The sequence below is a fragment of the Tachypleus tridentatus genome, chromosome 12, assembly GCF_004210375.1.
Source record: "Tachypleus tridentatus isolate NWPU-2018 chromosome 12, ASM421037v1, whole genome shotgun sequence".
NCBI classification, from domain to species: Eukaryota; Metazoa; Arthropoda; class Merostomata; order Xiphosura; family Limulidae; genus Tachypleus; species Tachypleus tridentatus.
The window spans coordinates 9,084,860-9,104,908 of NC_134836.1; the positions used below are offsets into that span (position 1 = coordinate 9,084,860).

The following is a 20,049-nucleotide window of genomic DNA, read 5'->3' on the forward strand; positions in this document are numbered from 1 at the left end:
CCTTTCTTACTATTGCTTTGCCAGCTGTTGTTGGATTTTCACCAAATTTGGTACAAAGTTTTTTTGGGTCTCTGTTGAAATGTGTGGAAATTTGTTTCATGTGCTGAGTCCCAAGGAATGTATAGTCCAGCATAGGTGATTTATCTGTGGATTCCTGTTTTAAATTGTGTATCAGTTCATGTACTTTTGAGGTTAAGAAATGATACTTCTTGCACTCATCATCACAGAGTTGCTTGAAACAAATCTTTTATTATTATTTTAGTTATGGTATTTTATACCAAATTGTGTTTTTCACTTTTTGGCTTGTGTCTGATGTATCGTAATAGTGGTTCTTGTCTATCATAAGCATCAACAACCTTCAGCTGTAAAATATTATTATACACTTTGAGTTGTATACTTTAAGTTACTTTCTATCATTTTACAAATAATTGCTTAAACCAGTAGAATGAGTCTTTGTATTTATGATAACTTGCACCATGAAAATAAATTGGAGAGAAAATACATGTTTGAACTATTACCTATGCAATTAATATGTATATTGTAATTGTCATTAGTGTAGTAAAGTCAGATTTGTTTCCTGTTAATTAAAGCCATTAGACTGAGTGATCATGAATACTAGAAGCAGTTACAAACAACTCAAGATTGCTTGCACAAAGTATCATGAACTATCATTTTAAACAAAAATTAAGAGTTGCCTTGATCCCAAGGCCTTAATTGCTGTGATTTGTTTAATAAAGTGTTGATAAGAAACACATTGATTTCATCTTTTTTTTAAAAGCATGTAAATTGGAAGTTTTCTAAAAAAAAAAAATCGGTACGTTGACTGTGCTTTTGAAGGTGTTTTACATAACAGGCTTCTCTTACTTTTGTATTTTGGGACACATGCAAATTGAGAATTACAGGTAGTAAAACTTGCTATGACAGTTGGTACATGCCAGTAGTGTTAACATTGTACAGTGTTAGGATATATTGAATGTAGAATCTCTTCAATTTCTCAAAATTTGACATATACATATATTATATTTACTGTGTTGTACTTGATGTGTTCATATATCAAAATTGTAAAATAAACTATGAAAAGAAGACACTGATGTTTCAATATATATCATAATTTTATTTGTGTAGGGTTAAAAAAGAAACATGCTGTAGATGTTTTTGCTATAATGGATAAGCTTTGTTTGTGTGTATGTGAAAGTAATACAATATTCATAAAGGTGCTCCTTTAGTTTTTGCAAAAAAAATTAAACTTGTTTAAAGAAAAATGAAGATGAAATTCATAAACCCTTGAAATCTATACCCAGTCTGATGAGAAGAACAATTTATAAATATCTGAAAATATGATGATATAAGTAGAAAAAATATAATTTTGTTTTAATGTTATATTTTTATAATTTATTATTAGTCTGGTACTAACTAAGATCTAATGTTGTTCTCTTGTGTGTATAACTGTGTATAGTATTTTTAATTATAATTAAAAAAAGTAGAAAGGCTTGTTAAATTATTTCCACAACATTTAGTGGGGTTGACTGTTGATTTTATAACATGTCAACTGCTGAAAAGTGCAAGCACATTAGGCAAAAACATGCTTATTTTAATCTTGACTAGATAGTTGAAAAGGTAAATCCTTTTTGTTCTTGTAAGGCATATAAGGCCAGTGCTTTCAAATTGCAGTTTGAAGTGGCACAGGGCTTGGCATTGCCAGATGTTTAGAGCACTCAATCCACATTCTGAGGGCTGCAAGTTTGAATCTCCATTCCACAGGACATACTTGCCCTTTCAGCAATGAGTTTTTATTGTTTGTGTAGCTTTACATTGGTTTCTTAGTTCTTTATCAAGAGGCTTGGAATGGCTAGGTGTTTAGGGCACTCAATTTGCAATTTGTGGGTTACTGATTTGTATCTATGCCGTACCAAACCTGCTCACCATTTTGACTGTAGAGATGTTTAAGTGAGGGTCTATCCCACACTATTCATTGGTAACAAGAATTGTCCAAGAGTTGGCAGTGGGTGGTGAAGACTAGCTGCCTTCTGTCTAATCTTTTTCTACTAAATTAGGGACATTTAGTGCAGATAGCCCTCAAGTAGCTTTGTGCAAAATTCACAACAAACCTAACCAAATGGCACAAATGGATGAGCTAACAAACAAGGTAAAATTGTTGCTCAAGGACACTATAGCAGAATGGGGACCAGCCCTGAACTCACAAACTACCCAACTTTGAGACCAAGTGGTAAAGCCACTAAGCCATGCTGTTCCTTTTGAGTAGGATGCATGTAATTTAGAATATAAACTACAGCCAAAGAGCATCTGGTTGACTGATTGTTCTTTTGACACCTGTAAGCATTGCAGAATGTTACCGTCTGAAGCTGTTATTCACTGTCCTTACTTAACCCTTACACCTTTTCATAGGCAGAGTGAAAAGACAGATACATATTGGTAGATTCCTGAAGCAGTAACACTGCTACAGGTACAAATGTAGCAGATGTTAATAACCTAAAAAGAAAACTGTAAAGTATAAGTATTGTACAGATATTTAAAAAAAGAAAAATGTGGACTAGTGTTCTCCTGAACACTGTTTGTTTGTCTGAGTAATTAGAATTTTGGGGTTTTTAACTCATATTAAATAAATGAGTAGGTACCACAAATTTCTATCTGTTTCTCTAGTTTGGCTTCATATGTGTACTGACTGGTTTATGACATCAGTTTTTATTTCAGTCTACTATGTAGAGTGATTATTCTATTTGAAAGAACACTTATTGATATCTCTAAATACCACTCTAGTTCCATGTGATATAAGTATTAAAAACTTGCTCATATTGTTTATCTCTCATGGTAGTATAAGATTACACTAGTATTTTTGGTAAAAATTAAGATTTTTACTTTTCATTATGTATAAGAACTTTATATTACTCAACATAAAGAAATTTAAAAACCTTAATTTTTGCCAACAGAATTTCAGATGATATTCGTGAAATTTTTGTTTTTATGCATTATACATCTCTTCTTTCTAGATAGTGGGAAAGCCGTGTGAAAGAAGTAATGTTTTTGCATATACAGTAATATAAATAATGAGAATGTGAAATTTCCCACCAGTATGCACTAAGGTCTGTTGGCCCTCTTATGATAAAACATTCCTGGGAATAGTATTTTGAAATTGTAATACTTATGATTGGTTTATAGTTGTTTACTTGTGACTTGAACAACAGCTGTAAAATGGGAAGACACTTACCCACCACACATAAACTGTCTTTGATAGAAATTATCACATCAACCAGTAGTTAACTAAAATTAACACTGATCATCTTCTCTTGTCATTCTATCCTATTAGAAACACCAGCAACCAATAATAATTATCTAGGTTGATGCTTTTTGCTTTCTTGGGATGAGAATCATTAATACAGCATTCTATAGGAAAACCTTAAATATGATTACAGATTCTAATATTATATAAATAAATACATATTTATTTTGTATCATTATATTTATATAAATGTAATATATGGTTATAGTGGGGTGGATAGCCAAACCAATTGTGTATTTTGTGATAAAATCATCAAACAGGGTGCATTTTAACTACACGTCAAGGTGCTTATTTTTAGATTGGGAGTCATCAGGAACTCCCCTCTGTGTGATGGTGAGCAACAGTTAGGGAAATGACATAATTATACAGCTCGATATTGGCCACCAGCAGTAGAAGGTAACACAATCATTTGTGTAAAATTCAAAAGAGTGAGTGAAAAATATATTTATAGTATTTTGTGATCTTCTAATGATAGTATGAGAGCCAAATATATATTTAACCCTGTGTTTCTGAAAAACATTCTCTCTATTTACATCAATTACTGGCAGAATGAAGCAGGAAATGCAGAAATGTAAAATACTACATCATTAATTAATTATTTCACATCTTTGATTACTTTTGCAGCCCTCCTGCTCTTTTAAGAGATAGTGATACATCTGCAGGTACTGATACCCCTTTGATGTCTACAGCTGTTGGAGGAACATTAATGTAGTAGTGTGACAAATGGCTGTTGTTTTTTGGTTTTTTAAATCATGTAATCCTCTCATATTACTATGTCATTATTGGTGCCTTCCCCAGCAAAACTGGGTTGGCATGACAGAGATGGCAGTTCCATGAAAAAATAATAATTTCTGGATGCTGTGGAAGATGGATTGTCGTCAATGTTGTCTACAGCAGCAGATATGTATACCTTGCAATAAAGCTTTGATGGACAGTGTACCTTCTCTCTCTCTCAAAGAATTCATATAGCCCATCTGAACAGAGGTGGACAGCACATGATCATAGGAAATACTGAGGCCGACGTGATGTAACCTGTCAATCTATCTTGTGAATTTGTACATGTAATATCATTCCAGTGTATATTGGACCAGAAGTTTCTTGTTTGATGTTTTGCCTAACTGATGTAACATTATTGTTTGTTTCTGTACATTTGTGTTTGACACTGTTTATTTTAGCAGTTGGGCAGTAGCAAGAGATGCAGGTGTCAGAGAGTTATGAGTTTGATCCTTGATACTGGCTCTTCCAGAAACATACTTGCAAATGCAAGCAATGTGTTAGGAATTAAATTCTTCTTTTGTGCTTTGTAGAGTGTTCATTCAGATGGTTAGATGGTTCCCATTTGTCAAACAGCTGTCGGCAGATAATTTTTGCTGCCTTAGCAAGGTGAATTTCATCAATGGCGTTATCCTGCTGACAGACTTTGGCCAACACATCTCCTATATTTCTATTAAAAGTGAGAAAGGCATCTCATCCCTTAGTGTGAACTCATATATCTTGGAATATTCACTGTTTCAGCCAAGTAGTGTATGTTCTCATTTACACACCAAGCTGTTCCATTCTTGCTTCATAGAGGTAGGCTAGTTCAGGTAGTTTAAAGACTGGTGCAACATGTTCCTCTGTATGGGTCTCCTTAGTGAGCATCACAAGCTTATCAAAGGCTAAGTCAGAGAGCATGCACTACTGGTTAGTATCAGTTTGCTTGGCTCTCACAGCTGCTCTTGTACAATGTACTATGCACTTGGCATGATGTTTGCATTAAAAATAATCATGTCTCCTTTACTGAATTTGCTCAGAAGTTTTATTTTTTAGTAAGGGTGGCACTCATACACACATGCGTGTCCGGCTGAAAGGTGGGTGTCTTATGCAGCTTGTCAGAGCCATTGGGTGTCCACAGAAGAAACACAAAACTGTACCAGCTCATTTGTGTCTTCCTGACAAATAATGCATAGTGTTTGACATTATTAAGTGGATTTACCATTCATTACTGCTAAAATAACTACTGGCAGTCTATATCTACACTTTACAGTTTACCACCAGATACCAACTTTACACTAATGTTCACTCCGAAGATAAGAAACATAGTAAATGTCAGTGCAAGTACTGTTATATCAACTGTTACAATAAAATGTACAAATACAGTATTGGACTTCCATAATAATAATCTTAAATTATACACAGGCTGAATCTAATTATTATTGTATCATAGAGCTGGTTAATTATTTCATGTGCAGTATATGTTAAATACATTGTGTATCTCAATATCAATTGAATATTGAACAGTGATGCATGTAAAGTTATATAATGATAGGCTTTAACTTGGTGTGTTTCGTTTCTTGCGTACTTAGTAACAGGGACATGTGATACATAAACAAGACATTCAATGTATGTAAAGTTGAACAAGTGATGAATTGTAAAAATTCAGTTTTAAGATTGCTCTGTATTTTCTTTAAGGTGACAGTTCAAAGTAAGTTGGAAGATCATCTAACACAAAGAAAGAACTGTAGCTAAACTTATGTTAATAATGCTGCATTACACACAATTTACCAAATGGAGTAGTTTGACGGGGTGTAAAGCATATGAGAATTATATTTTTATATTCTAAACTTAGGTCACAGGCTGCAAACAGCCAGTATTTATAGTGATCACTTTGAACTCGTGGAAGCTTTAGACACAGATGCAATTTCAAATGGCTCCCATTTTTAAATATTTAGGCATGTATTACTCTAGTTGTACACAAAAGTTAGTGCTTTTATCACCAAATGCATAATTGTAATAAAATCTTAGCTAACCAGCTGTACTATAGTACTATATATACGTATGTATATATGTCTGTGTATGTGCACTTGCACATGGGAATATGTATATTTCATTTTATTGTTTTTTACCGTATTGTAGTAAAGACTTAATTTCCAAAAATGTAACCCTTACTGCTATTGTTGATTATTTTTTTACTAATTGATGTTTTCAATTGTACATTATCAAATCTATATTCTTTAATCATTTGTAGTATTGTTCTTGTCAAAGATTCCAGCAGTGGAGTGAAAAGCCTTTTAAAAAAATTTAAATTTTATCTAATTTTTTCATGGAGTAACATCCCAGAGCTTTTAGTATGGTAACACTATATAAGGTATTTCATTTGAAGGAAAATGAACAACAGGTAAGAGCCAGCAAGCTCCTACAGTAGTTCTTATTTTATTAATCATATTTCTGTGAAATTCTCACTGTTACATTAATATTTTGTGTTGGATAATATCTTAATTTGTCTTATATTCATTTAAAAATTTTTCTGTTTCCTGTTTTTTTCTTAAAGCTTCTTGAATCAGTTTGTCATCAGCTGTTTAGTTTCTACAGATCAGATGATACTGATCTACAGATGTTTACTCTTCAGTATCTTCCAGTTCTTCTTGGTATTTATCTATGTGCCGTAGCTCGTGGCGAAAGGAAGGTAGGTGCCACTAAGATACACCAGTTTTTAATCCATTGCTCTACCTTGTTGCTGTAGCAATTCAAGACATTGTTCCTATTTGATTTGGGTATATATATATAAACCATTTAAATTTACTTTCTTATAATAATAAATCAAATATTTTATATTACAGTTGTTCATTATTTGCAAAAACATTGAATAAATGAATCAAGATTTTAAAGAAAAATAATAAGGAAATGGGTTAATGGTGGAATATTATGTTGATAAATTTCCAGTAAGGTTTAGGAAGATAATAATAGTTAAAACCATTTAATTTATGCCTCTCTCCCTCTGCTACATTTAAGCAGTATGCTGATTGATTTCTCACATTTTGTACTGAAATAAAAATTATTTTTTGTAATTTCTCTTTCAATCAAAAATTGTAAGAAAATAATGCAGACTAAGCTCTTATTTTTATTAATTTAATGTGTATATATACATATATGTGTGTGTGTGTGTGTTTAGCTATTAATAAAATAAATGTGCTTAGAAGTTTATCAAAATTGTAAAAGAATTAATCAAGAGACAAAGTATACCCATTTTACTTTGTGTTTTTGTACCTCTTAGGAACATACCTAGAATCAGTTATCAAGATTTTAACTAGAATATGGTCTAAATTGAACAATGTTCTAAGTACTTTAGTTCTTGGATTTTTTGTTATTAAGATGGATATAAGGTAGTCAAAGAAGAAGAAATAAAAACATTAATTATCAGATAAAAAAAACAAGTCTTATTTTTATGGACACTGAAAAAATACCTTATCAAAGAATACCTGAGGACCAACTGCAGCATGCATATGTGTAAATATTTAGAAATACATTAAGATTCAATGAAGTATATTTGAAGTGTATGAATGTTAAAATATAAAAAAATACGTCAAAATGAACTGTGTATAGGTGAACACATAAAACAATACATTGGAATGGAATGTGCATTGGCGGAAATGAAAAAAAAACACATCAGAATAATGTGTATAGATGGTAATTTAAATTTGATGATTACATTAAACTTTTGGGTGTTGTTGGCTGTGAGGAGAATATTACTGCCTTACAAAAAGATTGATTATTTGGTGAGTTAGAGGAATAAGTAACAGATTGCTATAACTTTTATTAAATGTGAGATAATTGTTCGGGATATTGGGATTTAAATTATAAGTATAATTTTGAAAGGTATAACCTTCGCAGTGTCATGGAAGAAAAATATCTTGATATTCTGTTTGCTCAGTCCATCCAAGCAATATTGCTAGGGTTTTAGGTTGTATTTACAGAAATATTGGATACAAGTCTAAATGGGCTATATTATCATTGTATAGTGTTTGATTACATCACTTTTGGTATAGTGCATTCATTGTTGGGCTCTTTACCTCAAAAGGGACATTAAATTGTTGGAAGAGTTCAGAGTAGGGCTACTATGATGATAGCTGGTATGAAAAGATTATCTTATGGGGATAGATTAAGATCTCTGAACTTGTTTTTTTCCATAAAAAAGTAGTCAGATAAGATTTGATTGTGGTATTTAAGGTGGTTAAGGGAACTGATAGTGTTGATGCATCATCTTTTTTCATATTTAGTGGTGAGAATGATAAGACTAGGGGACACAAATATAAATTGTTGGCAGGGAAGAAGTCATATTCAAGTAAGACAACTTTATTTTTCTAACACAGTGGTTAATCTCTGGAATGGGTTGTCTTTGGGTCTGATAGATGCTGTTAATTTAAGGGAGTTATGGGAAAGCTTGATAAATATTTAATTGATTAATTTAAAGGATATATCAGCCTATATGGAACAAAAGACTCCTAAACATTATTTAATATTATGTTAAATATTAAACAAATACATCAGAATAGTGTGTATATAGAGGAAAGTGTAAAAAAATACATCAGATTGAATCTTCATATGTGGAAATATAAAAATACATTATAATGAAATGTGATATTACCAGAAGTATTAAAAAAGCACCAGAATGGAGTATATTATACATGGGAATGTTAAAATTGCATCGGAATGAAGAGCAGTATATCTGGAAATATGTATGTATGAACAGAAATATGCATAACACAGGAGAATCCTTTACATCACATTAGGTTGCCTTCATTACATCCCATCCCTTTATTTTCATAAAATATTTTAACTAAAGAAAATCAAGTTAACACAATGTAGCTTTTTATTAAGTTTAATATTGCAGTTAACTTCCACCAGTTTCCTTTAAGTGAAGGTCAACTACTTTTTAATTTTTTTTTTTTACATAATTATTTACTAAAGTCTTTAGCAAAACTTATAAGCAGAATATTTTTCTTCTCAGAATGTCTGGTCTATAGAAGTTCTCTTGCTTGGTATATACAACTTGGTAAGTGGAAAACTTTCCCTAGCCTAAAATTATCTGATTGTCTCATTAAATTAATTATTTTACTTACCGTAGTGTTGTGTTTGTGAAATAAAACATTCACTGTATACTTTATGGGTAAATAATTGATTTGTAGTTTGATATGAACTGATATTGTTCCATGTCTTATTGCATCATCTTTCACATGTTGTATGTTCACCCACTTCCTGCTCAACCTGCTGTAATTGCCAAATCATTTAACTGAAAAACATGCCTTTAATGTACAGCTACTTAAGCATAGGATGAAAACTTTATTGTAAAAACATCTTTCCCAAACAACTTGAAAGATTTGGTGAAAAAAAGAGAGCCAGTTGAAGTAATTGTCTATTACATACAGATTGTAATTAAAAACCATGGCTTTTTAGGGTCAGAGAAGAGAGAGATTTGCTAAATGTTATCATGTTTTTATCACAGTAAAATCAACTATGTACACACTGTGTTCATAATGTAGAATATTTGGGGATACTCATATTTTATCAGTCTAACTTTTTCATGGAATCTGCTTTCTAGATTTTGAGCTTGCTCCACCACTTCTAGGGTTTCTTCTGTGCAAGCCATCCATGCATGACCATTTAGCATGGGCTAATCATATTACAAGTTTTTCTTTACCAAATCACCTTATAAATTTATTTTGATAAATGTGATAATGATTTTAAACAGATTCATCTTAATATGGTAGTTTCACTTACTCTTTTACATATAGATGTTAGAAACTTTAAATGAATACTTTAAGAAAATATTGGAATGTACCAGAAATTTAACCTTTGTGCTAGTTTGGGAAATTGTCATGAGACTTGCTTTAGAAATACAATGTAATTTGAAAATATAAATTAACAACACTGTGGTCATCACAATCTGTACAGTACCATAGGTCAAACAATGTAATAAAATAAATCATTTCTTTTGATTGGTGTAGGATTTGTAAACTCTTGGTCATCACAACTTTCTAGAAAAGGTAATTGTGTAGAGAAAGTATTTTATAAGTGAAAAAAATGTTAATTTTTGTCTATGACATTGATTTAGAACTTTTAACACCTTCCATTTGATTGAAAACTGTAGTGTTAACCCCTTCTATGCAAAAGCTGTTTAAAGTAGTTCTTACATGTGGTAATTAGTAAAATATATGATTGGATTCTTAACAAACAAAATCAATGTTGCAGAGAAAATATGTCAGAAGTTATTTTAAAATTTTTTCTTACTCTGCTTAAAGAAATATTAATGAATAAAATGATGTATGGAAACTAAATTTAAAAATATTTCAAATTGCAAACTTTTATGATATTAGTACAATCATTATTATTGAAGAATTTGTATCTAGAATTGATAAATTAATTGCTTGTTGGTTTCAGATAATTATTTAAAGTAGGAATAAAATAACCCTTAAATATGTCTGTTATTAGTTTCTTGATGTTCATTAGAATAATATTTGATGTAACAGAAGATAATACAGTAGAGTTGTTGATTCATCTTAGTAGAAGTACTGTGTTTAAATTATGTTTGTGAATTAACCTAAGTTTTTACTTTAGGTTTACTGATTAAAAGAATTCTTGAAAATTATCTGTACAATTGTAAGATAATTTCACATTCAGAAAAATTGCCTTTCTATTCAGTTTTTTTTATGTTTATAATTATTTTATTTTTCCACATGTTAAGTAGCAAACAAGTAAATATAATTAATTTTGATGCTTACTTCATTTAACTTAAGTGAACTTATTGAACCTTAACAGGAGGCTGTTAATAAAGATAGGCAATCATTGGGACATTCCTTTCACTTGCCCTGCATATCAAAGCCTTCCATTTATCATGAGGTAAGATGTTCAGCATGGGTTGTGTGGAAAAAATTTTTCATTAAAACGTTAAATATATATATATATAGTTTCTAGGCTCACTTTAAAGAAATGTGAAATAATGTTTACTGTGTGCTCATAAATAAAAAAACAACATATGACAGACCATTTCAAAGTACTTACTAGAAAATAGTTTGAAATAACAGTCACCTAGAAGTGAGGGGAGGTGTAATTACTAATTTCTTTTGTGATGTGTGGCAGCTACTAGCAACACAAATGGTTATTTTGAGAGGATGTGATAGTCCTGTGGACCTAGACATGTACATCATTACATCGGTATTCATTTTCTAACTTAGACATCTGAATTTGAAGAGGTCTCACATTTTTGTCATGGTCATCATACAGAACCTGTTCCTGATCAGTTTAAAGAAATGTGAAATAATGTTTACTGTGTGCTCGTAAATAAAAAAACAACATATGACAGGCCATTTCAAAGTACTTACTAGAAAATAGGAACAGGCTGAAACAGACTCTGCATGATGACCATGAGAAAAATGTGAGATCTCTTCAAATAACTTAAGATCTTTAAGTGTCAATAGCAGTATTTTGTGTCTGTACAATGAGAATTGAAAATCTTGCGTCGTATTTAGAATAACCTTGATTTACCTCAAAATTCTCATGAAATTCATTTCATGAAAATATAGTTAATCAAGATTTGGATTGGTTCTTTAAGTTATTCAAGATGTAAACAACACAAATTTCATTTAAACATATTTTAGCTGGTATTCTCTCAATCTTAATTGTGTGGTTTTTTATATCATTTTTAGTTTGTATATAAACATTTATCATAAGTACCATTTTTTTTAATTATTGTGATAATATTGCTGGAAGAGAATCATTGCAATCTAGTTTTTATCCAATAGATTCAAAAAACAGTTTACAAACATACCTAACCATAAACATAGCTGGTGTGAGGAGTTGATTTCAACTCTTATATTTTAGTTTAAAATATGTATTTTTTTGCATTTTAACTTTAAATGAAGTTAATTTGTTAAGTTTAAAGATGAGTATTTCTTTAATTTAAACTTTTTCTAACAGTAATCTTCCAAATGTTTTTGGTATTATATGTATGGAGAACAAAATTTATATCATTAAGCCTAAAGTTTAATAATGAAATTGTAGATTGAAAATAATTGTAAAAATGTTTCACCATTGATGTACTTATTAAAATCAAAATAACCTTATTTAATCCTCATATAATTTTCAATCCTTTTAGCCAATCAGCTCTTCCCATTCTTTGCTCACTGAGCATGCTCTCTCAAAGCATGAACATAAAGAACCCCATTTTGTTACAACTGGATCTTTTTCGGAGGTGGAGAAGATTAATGCCAGTAACAGGTAGAAAGCTTGGTTTCTTTAAAGCATGATTGTTTGGATTCGCAATGTTCTAATATGGTAACTTATTTTCCTTTCATATAGTAACTATTCTCATTCAATGCTGCACTCTATGTGCAAATATTTTTCATATGCCACAAGCCTTTAAATTTCAACATAGTTCACTGTGTCTTTGCATGTAAATAATCATGCGCAAACATCCACCAGTAGAATGTGACACCCTTCTGACATACATGACTCCCTCTATTCAATTCTGCATAACCATCAGTTCTGGTTAGGCAGCAGTCATAGGCAGATGTTTCATTTAGCATGAATTTTTTCTTTCTTTCTTTCTTTTCTTTTAGAAGTAGTGCTTTCGCATTCTTAACCATTCTTCACTGTAGTTTATTTTCAAGAAAACTTACCTTTATTTGGTTATTTTTTCTTGCTTTTTTTTACAATCAGTTATGAACTCAGAATTTTGTATCACAACTTTAATTACAGGAAGCACTACTTTGTCAGAACACGTGTTATTTGTGGGTTCTTGGCAGGGAGTTTTTTTGGGCATCAGGTGGAAAGAGTTGAATTTGATGTACCTTGCCAATCTTTTTCCAATAGTTTACAGGATTCTGTTGTCCCTATAGTGCCTGCTCATGATTAAAAAGAGTGACAGTTTTCTTTTTCAACATTTACCTCTCCTGTGGATCATCCTAGGCTTAACTCAGCCTTTTTGTGGGTGTTTCGTCATGTTTGTTACAATTTTCTTTATCCCTACTTTTGTATGATCCTGCCCCTATAAAGTTACATGCTGTTCCATCATCCAGTTACCTTGTTTTCCTTCCTTTTTACCAAATTTGTACATTTGGTTTCCTAGTTGAGGGCAATTATCAGCATGCCTTTTTGTCCACCACTGGCTTCTGATCATTGTGCATTGGCTTACTTATCAAGCCTTTGATTACCTTCTTGACTTCCAGCAGTTGGAGTCGTTTTTGCATGTGTGGTGGGTGGATCCTTTAAATCCTGTATGTTTACCACACCCAGTTTTCCTGTCTTCTTTTCTACTTACATTTATCATTTGCATTCATCTATGTGAGCTTTGGATGGCTCTTTTTTTTCGTAGTTCACTTTTTGCAGATATTCCTGAATTTTTGGAGTTACATGTAGAATCTGCAAAACAACACTTAACTTTTTCATCCTTGGTTGTCATTTGTCTCGGCTTGCTCCATTGCCTTACTCTGTACCTGTTTCATGTTCTTCAATCTCTCAGACTCTACTCATTCCTTACTTCAATGGTCTATAGTTTGACTTTACAGTTTTACTCTTCACCACCAATAGTGCTTTTGGCCAGTTGATAAATTTGTCTAATTAGTTTACCTGTGATGGTAGTTTACTCCACACCTGTAAGTGATTATGAGTTTGCAGTATGGACTTTTTCTTTGTTTGCTCACTCCTTCTTCTTTGTCTTCACTTCCAATATCCTTCCCATTACTTTGGATTCTGCTACCAGTCAGAGTCTATCTGAGGCTATTCAAACTTTTCTCACAACGTTTTATCGAGCCTATCAGCCAGGTTTTAACTCCAGGCTTTTTGTCATCCCAAGAAGACAGGGACTGGCATCCTATGATTGCTCTGTCACTCTTCAATCAATTTCTGGATCTTCCCCAATTTACCATGTAATTTTGTATCACTCTTCAGTGGGCTTTTTCTCCATATCTGTCAGGTCTGTGGATGACCAAGGTCTCCTGTTGCTATCTTTAGTTTGTCCATAATGATGATGTATTTCTGTTTCATGCTTTACCTTTTGGGCTTGCTTCAGTATTGTATATGTTTTATTAAGCATGCTTAAGGGTATTTATTTAACTACTACATGGATGACTGGCTTTTGTTAGCTTCTTTAAAGCTGGAATCTTCTCAACACATACATCTGCTATTGACAAATGTGGCTTATGTTGATTGGATTCTCAAGATGGAAAAGTCTTTCTTGATTCTTATTCAGTATCTTGTTCACTTGGACATGCTTTTCAACACTTAACTCATTCAGGCCAAACCTTCTCCACTTTGTGTGTGTTCCATAGAGCTTTCCATTCTCTTTGCCCTTTCTTCTCTTTCTCTTTTTGCACACAAGATTCTGTCATGTTTTAGGACTTGAACTTCCATTGAAGCTCTTATCGCAGTTGTTAGTACACTTATGTATTCTGTTTTATTGACAATACACATCCTATGGAATCTTGCTTCAGATCCTGTAGACTCCACATTTATTATTCTTCCTTCTCTTATCAACAATCTCTAGTAGTGATTGAACAGGGACAGCACCACAGCGGGAGTACTGTATCCTCCTCATCTTGAATTGCAGCTGCTCACTGATGCTTTTCCAGAGATGTGAGGCTCAGGTTAATCATCAGAAGGATTTTGGACAATGGTTTCAGGTAGAGATGTCATACCATATCAACTTCTTCAAGCTTCTGGTGGTATGACATGTTTTGAGTCATTTTCTTCCTTTTGAATGGAACAGATTCATCATGATTCATTAACTTTTACAATGATATCTATTTCATCATACCCAGAGTGCACAGTCATATTTTATTTTTTATGTAATACTAATAATATTACATTTGTTCTTCAAAATTATTTTCTTTAACTAAATGTAAAGAGATATTTATTTAACAAAAAATTCTAAGACATGTTTTATGCTGTAAAAAAGTGCCCTTTAAGGTAAAATATTTTTTTAAAATTTTCTTTGTATTTTAGAACTTATCCTGCCATTTATGATTGGTACTTAAACTTTCCTGTTGTGTTCTTTTTCATTAAATAGTGTCTGTGCATGTTTAACCTCAGTTGTAAAATTTTGAAACAGGCCTAACCATAAAATATCAATTTTGGTACCATGTCATTCAGTGAACTCCATCTTGCCTTTGTCAAGTCATAAAATAATAAGCAAAATCCATGACAAATCACTGTGTGCTGTCTTTTAAAACTAGAAAAGTGGTGGTGCTTATTTTAAAGGTTGACACTACTTTGAAGTCACAGTTAGTCTGGGGTTATTTGTCTCACGTAACACATCTTGAAAATCTTGCATTTCAAAAGACCTGTATGGCAGGTTTGTTACTTTATTATTTTATAGCATATAAAAACATACCATGTTGTTTGACATTGGCTCAAAATAAATATATTTATAGGAACAAAAAATGATTCATGAGTTTTAGAGTTAAGATTTATCAATGTGTGAGCTATTTAAAAATGAATTAGGCTTAACCGTTTGAACTCAAAAGGCTTGTGATTTTTATATCCTTTTGTATCTGAATCAACGGAAATAAGTAAAATATGCTAGCTTGTTTTTTATACTTAGTTCATAATAAAAAATAAAATTTACTATTTAAGAAAGTAGAGTTTGTGACATTTGTACATACTACTTATTCTGCTATAGTTAAGCTATTCATAATACTGTTAGTATATTATATTCTCTTTCTTACTATCTCTACTTGTACGTAAGACACACTTTTTTGTATATGAATGAAAACAGGACAAATACGAAATGACTATTTCAATATTTTTCACAAAAGTTAGAAAATTGGAAAACTGAATCATAAAATTATATGCAAAAGTTATAAATCCTGACAGATTCACAAAATACGAGCGTTATTGATGACCACAAATGATAAGTACTTATGAAATAAGCATCAAATTCAAATTTAAGTACTTGGGAATGAATGTGTAGATTGCAAGGAAGATAAATGAATAAACAGTCTTTATAAATAAACTTTATACATTTTATTACAGTTATGGGTGTAATGTAAAAGAAATTTAACACCTCGTTTCCACATTTTCACCAAATGAAAAATCTTAGAGATAACTGGTATTGATAATGAAAACAATCAAAAACAAATTTTTCAGTTATACATTAAAATCTTATAATAAAATTGTATGAAGATCATGATTCTAATGTAAATATAATAGGAAATGAATGTTGTTACTGGAAAACTACGTGGAGATGAATGAAGAAGAACAAGTAGCTGATACAAAACTGTTAAATTCTTAACATACAAATTGTATATTTATTCACTCCATAGATGTACACTGAAAAGTTTATTATACAGTTTCATACAGAAGAGCATGTGCAAAATAAAAGAAAATTATCTGAGGATAAATAGTTGAAACCAAACTATGAGAACTATGATACTAACTGCAAAGTTGTACAGTGTTCAGACAAATACTTAAACCTTTGTGCATAAATCTCGGGCAGAAACTGAAACGTTATATGTACTTAAAACTGAGCACACTAGTGTATAATGAAAACACAATTATATTGAAGGTACAAGTAAAATGAATTTGTATGTTTTTCAAAAATATATACATAGTTGAATATGTTTGTAAAAACACCAGCTGTACAAAAAGAGAAATAAACATTTTGAAAAACAACACAAAATGAAAGTTGTAAAACATACGTGTAAATGCTGAATAATGGTGAAAAGTAAATAAATGTGGAAATAAGGTGCTATAAACACCAAACTTTAACTATATTAATTTTAGTTCTCAAAAAATGAGAATAAGAAAGTTAAAGGGAAAGATTGTGTTTTACTCTGTTTCCTAATGAAAGCACTAACTTTGAAGAATCTCATGTATTCATCCAATATTTTCTTGAATTCAATTAAATTTCCTGCATAGACTACCCTTGAAGGCAGCTCATTCCAGAAGCCAACCACCCTGGTTGAAAAGTAATACTTTCTTAACTGCTTATGACTCCTGTGCTGCAAAAATTTGAATTTATGATCCCTTGTTCTATTGTTTTCACTGGATCTGTATTACCAAAATCCTTAATATTCTTGAACACTTTAATCAAATCCCTTTTAACTCTTCTCCTCTCCAAAGAAAACAAGTTTAAAGATTTTTTCTCTCCTCATAGGATGGTGCCATCATCCCAGAAATCATCATACTGGCTTTTCTCTAACATTTCAATTATTGAGGAAGGGAGCCCAAAACTATACACAGTACTCTAAATGAGGCCTTATCATTGATCTATACAGTGAAATAGTGATATCTCTTGTCTTGTATTCAGTATTTCTGTAGATGCTACCCAAAATCCTATTAGCCCTATTACTAGCTGCGATACACTGTTTAGATGACATAAATGATTTTTTTTTATCACAATGTCAAAATCTTTTGTCTTGAACCACAGTATTTAATGAATTCCTATTTAAATCATAACAATAACTTGAATTGTGAAAATGTACATGTACCACCTTACATTTAGATAAATAACACCCACCATATACTGGCCCAATACATCAATTGATCTAAATCTTCCTGTAAGGGGAGGAGAGGATCCTGGTGGTTGAGGGGTCCAACCCTAACACACCACTTTGGCCTCAAATTCCTGTAGACGGGCGGCCTTTGGGTGGGTCCACTTGGGCTAGAGTCAACCAAGTACCAGTGTTGGAAGTTCTCAACAGGTATTGTGGACATTGTGCCTGATGCTGGTATTTGGGTATAGTGCTCACGAAATCCTGGCGTTGCTGCATTGTCCTTGCGTGACTTTGTAGTGCGTCCCCTTGTAGGGCTCCATGGTGGGTGGGGTCAGTGGGTACCGAAATTTTTTTCTTTTTCCTATGGATCCTCTAAAAAATTTAAATAAAATTGTAAAAAAACAGTCAATGGGTAAGCGACCACGTCTTGAATACTCAGAACAGCAATCTTCAACATCAGTAACGCATGTACCTCATTTTCTTATATTACATTCTCTTTCGGAAAAACCTTTAGGGCAAATATCCCCTTTTTTTATTCAAAAGGGACTAGAGGGACTTGCTGGCTCTCCAAAATCAGTAAAGAAACTTCGATCTGGTGACATATTGGTTGAAACATCCACATCCCAACACAGTGAACTCCTCTTGAATTCAAAGGCAATTGGGGATATACCTATTGAGGTTACACCCCATGCTACCTTGAATTCTTCACGAGAAGTTATTGTTGAAAGGGATTTGAAGAACGTTCCCGAGTCAGAGATTCTCGCTGGTCTCTCCACTCAAGGAGTTTCTGCAGTGAGGTGCATCTCCACTCGCAAAGATGGAGTTACACTGCTGACAAATACCTTCATTTTAACATTTACTTCACCACGTGCACCTGCCACCATCAAGGCAGGTTATCTCATTTGCAGGGTTCGGCCATACATACCAAACCCTCTTCGATGTTTCCAATGTCAGAGATTCGGCCACTCAAAGACATCTTGTCGTGGTTCCCTGACACGTGCTCGTTGTGGAGGCAAGGACCACGATGCCTATGGCTGTGACATGAACCCACATTGTGTAAACTGCAATGGTTCTCACCCCTCTTACTTTCATTCTTGCCCAAAATGGTTGGAGGAAAATGAGGTGCAGCGTTTGGAAACAACACATAACATTAGTTATCCTGAGGCTCGGAAATTGCTGTCCACAATTCCATCTTGGACATATGATGCTGCACTTCATTCCACAACTACAGTGGGAGTGCAGACAGATCTCTCTGTGCCTCCAAGAGAATCGTTTTCAAAACAAATGAAAAGCCTTTTCACCTCCGTGGTTAAAAAGGTTGATGAATCGACTTCCACACCCATCTCTGTTCCTCCCATACCTTCCAACAAACCTTAAGATCCACGTCCTTCAGTCTCAAATACAGGCATTTCTTCTTATACATCTTTTTCTCCCACCACAAGAGACAAAACAATTATTTGTTCGCGTCCTCAGTCACTGGATTCCCCTTCCAATAACAAAAACCTGCCCACCCGACCCAGAGCAGGAACCATGGAGGTTGATAGACCTCCTCCGACTAAAGACAGTAAAGAAAAAAGACGTGGTCGTAAACCGAAGGGTTCTCCAGCCTCTTCACCTACCCGTTCTTAAAAATGGCCACCTTGATACAATGGAACTGTCAAGGTTTACGTTCTAATCTGGATGATATCAAAACGCTGATTGCTTCCTACCATCCTGTTTGTCTTTCTTTACAAGAAACATTTCTCAAAACTGCTGATACTGTCTCCATTCGGCAGTTTTCTCTGTACAGAAATGACAGGTTGTGTGATGGTCGAGTACATGGAGGGGTGGCACTGTTGGTTGATCAACACGTGCCCACCCTGTCTTTGTCACTCAACACACCCTTGGAGGCTGTAGCCATCCGTGTTTCCTTGGGTCATACCATCACTGTTTATTCTCTGTACCTGTCCCATGGAGAGACATATGATTAATCAGATCTTGATGCTCTCGTTGAACAATTGCCATCTCCATTTCTAATCCTAGGGGATTTTAATGGACATCATCCCCTCTGGGGAAGTGCTATTATTGATGGGAGGGGCCGATCTGTAGAGCGAATGCTCTCTGATCACAATCTTTCTCTTTTCAATACTGGTTCTTCCACTTACATTCATGCACCTAGTCAGTCCTTTACTGCTATTGATCTCTCAGTTTGCTCCCCTTCATTATTCTCCCATTTTTCATGAAGGGTTGACAGTAATCCACTAGGAAGTGATCATTTTCCGATCCTTTTGAGAGAGACTGGCCGTGGTCGATGCCACCCTACCCGTGTGCCCCGGTGGAAGCTGGATCAGGCAGACTGGTCCACTTTCACTGCTCTCGCAGAACTTGATCCTGCCATCGTAAATCAGCCATCAATAGACGACTGTGTAGCAGCGGTAACTGACTGTATTACACATGCAGCTGCTCAGTGTATTCCTAAAACCTCGACACGTTTTCCACGATATCCTCGTCCGTGGTGGAATC

General features: G+C 33.2%; 1 protein-coding gene across 13 annotated transcripts in view; it reads left to right on the forward strand.

Annotated features, from left to right (window-relative positions):
• Positions 1-20,049, forward strand: part of LOC143234051 (hyccin-like) — an 82,936-nt gene that overhangs the window by 15,109 nt on the left and 47,778 nt on the right. For 10 of the 13 annotated variants that reach the window (XM_076471080.1, XM_076471082.1, XM_076471079.1 and 7 more), the window contains 4 exons: positions 6,609-6,743; positions 9,066-9,110; positions 10,874-10,954; positions 12,210-12,331. In XM_076471080.1, coding sequence (XP_076327195.1) covers positions 6,609-6,743; positions 9,066-9,110; positions 10,874-10,954; positions 12,210-12,331 — 383 coding nt within the window. Of the gene's footprint in view, positions 1-3,596; positions 3,727-6,608; positions 6,744-8,334; positions 8,400-9,065; positions 9,111-10,873; positions 10,955-12,209; positions 12,332-20,049 lie in introns of those variants that run through there. The other 3 variants (XM_076471087.1, XM_076471086.1, XM_076471088.1) reach the window with 3 other exon arrangements.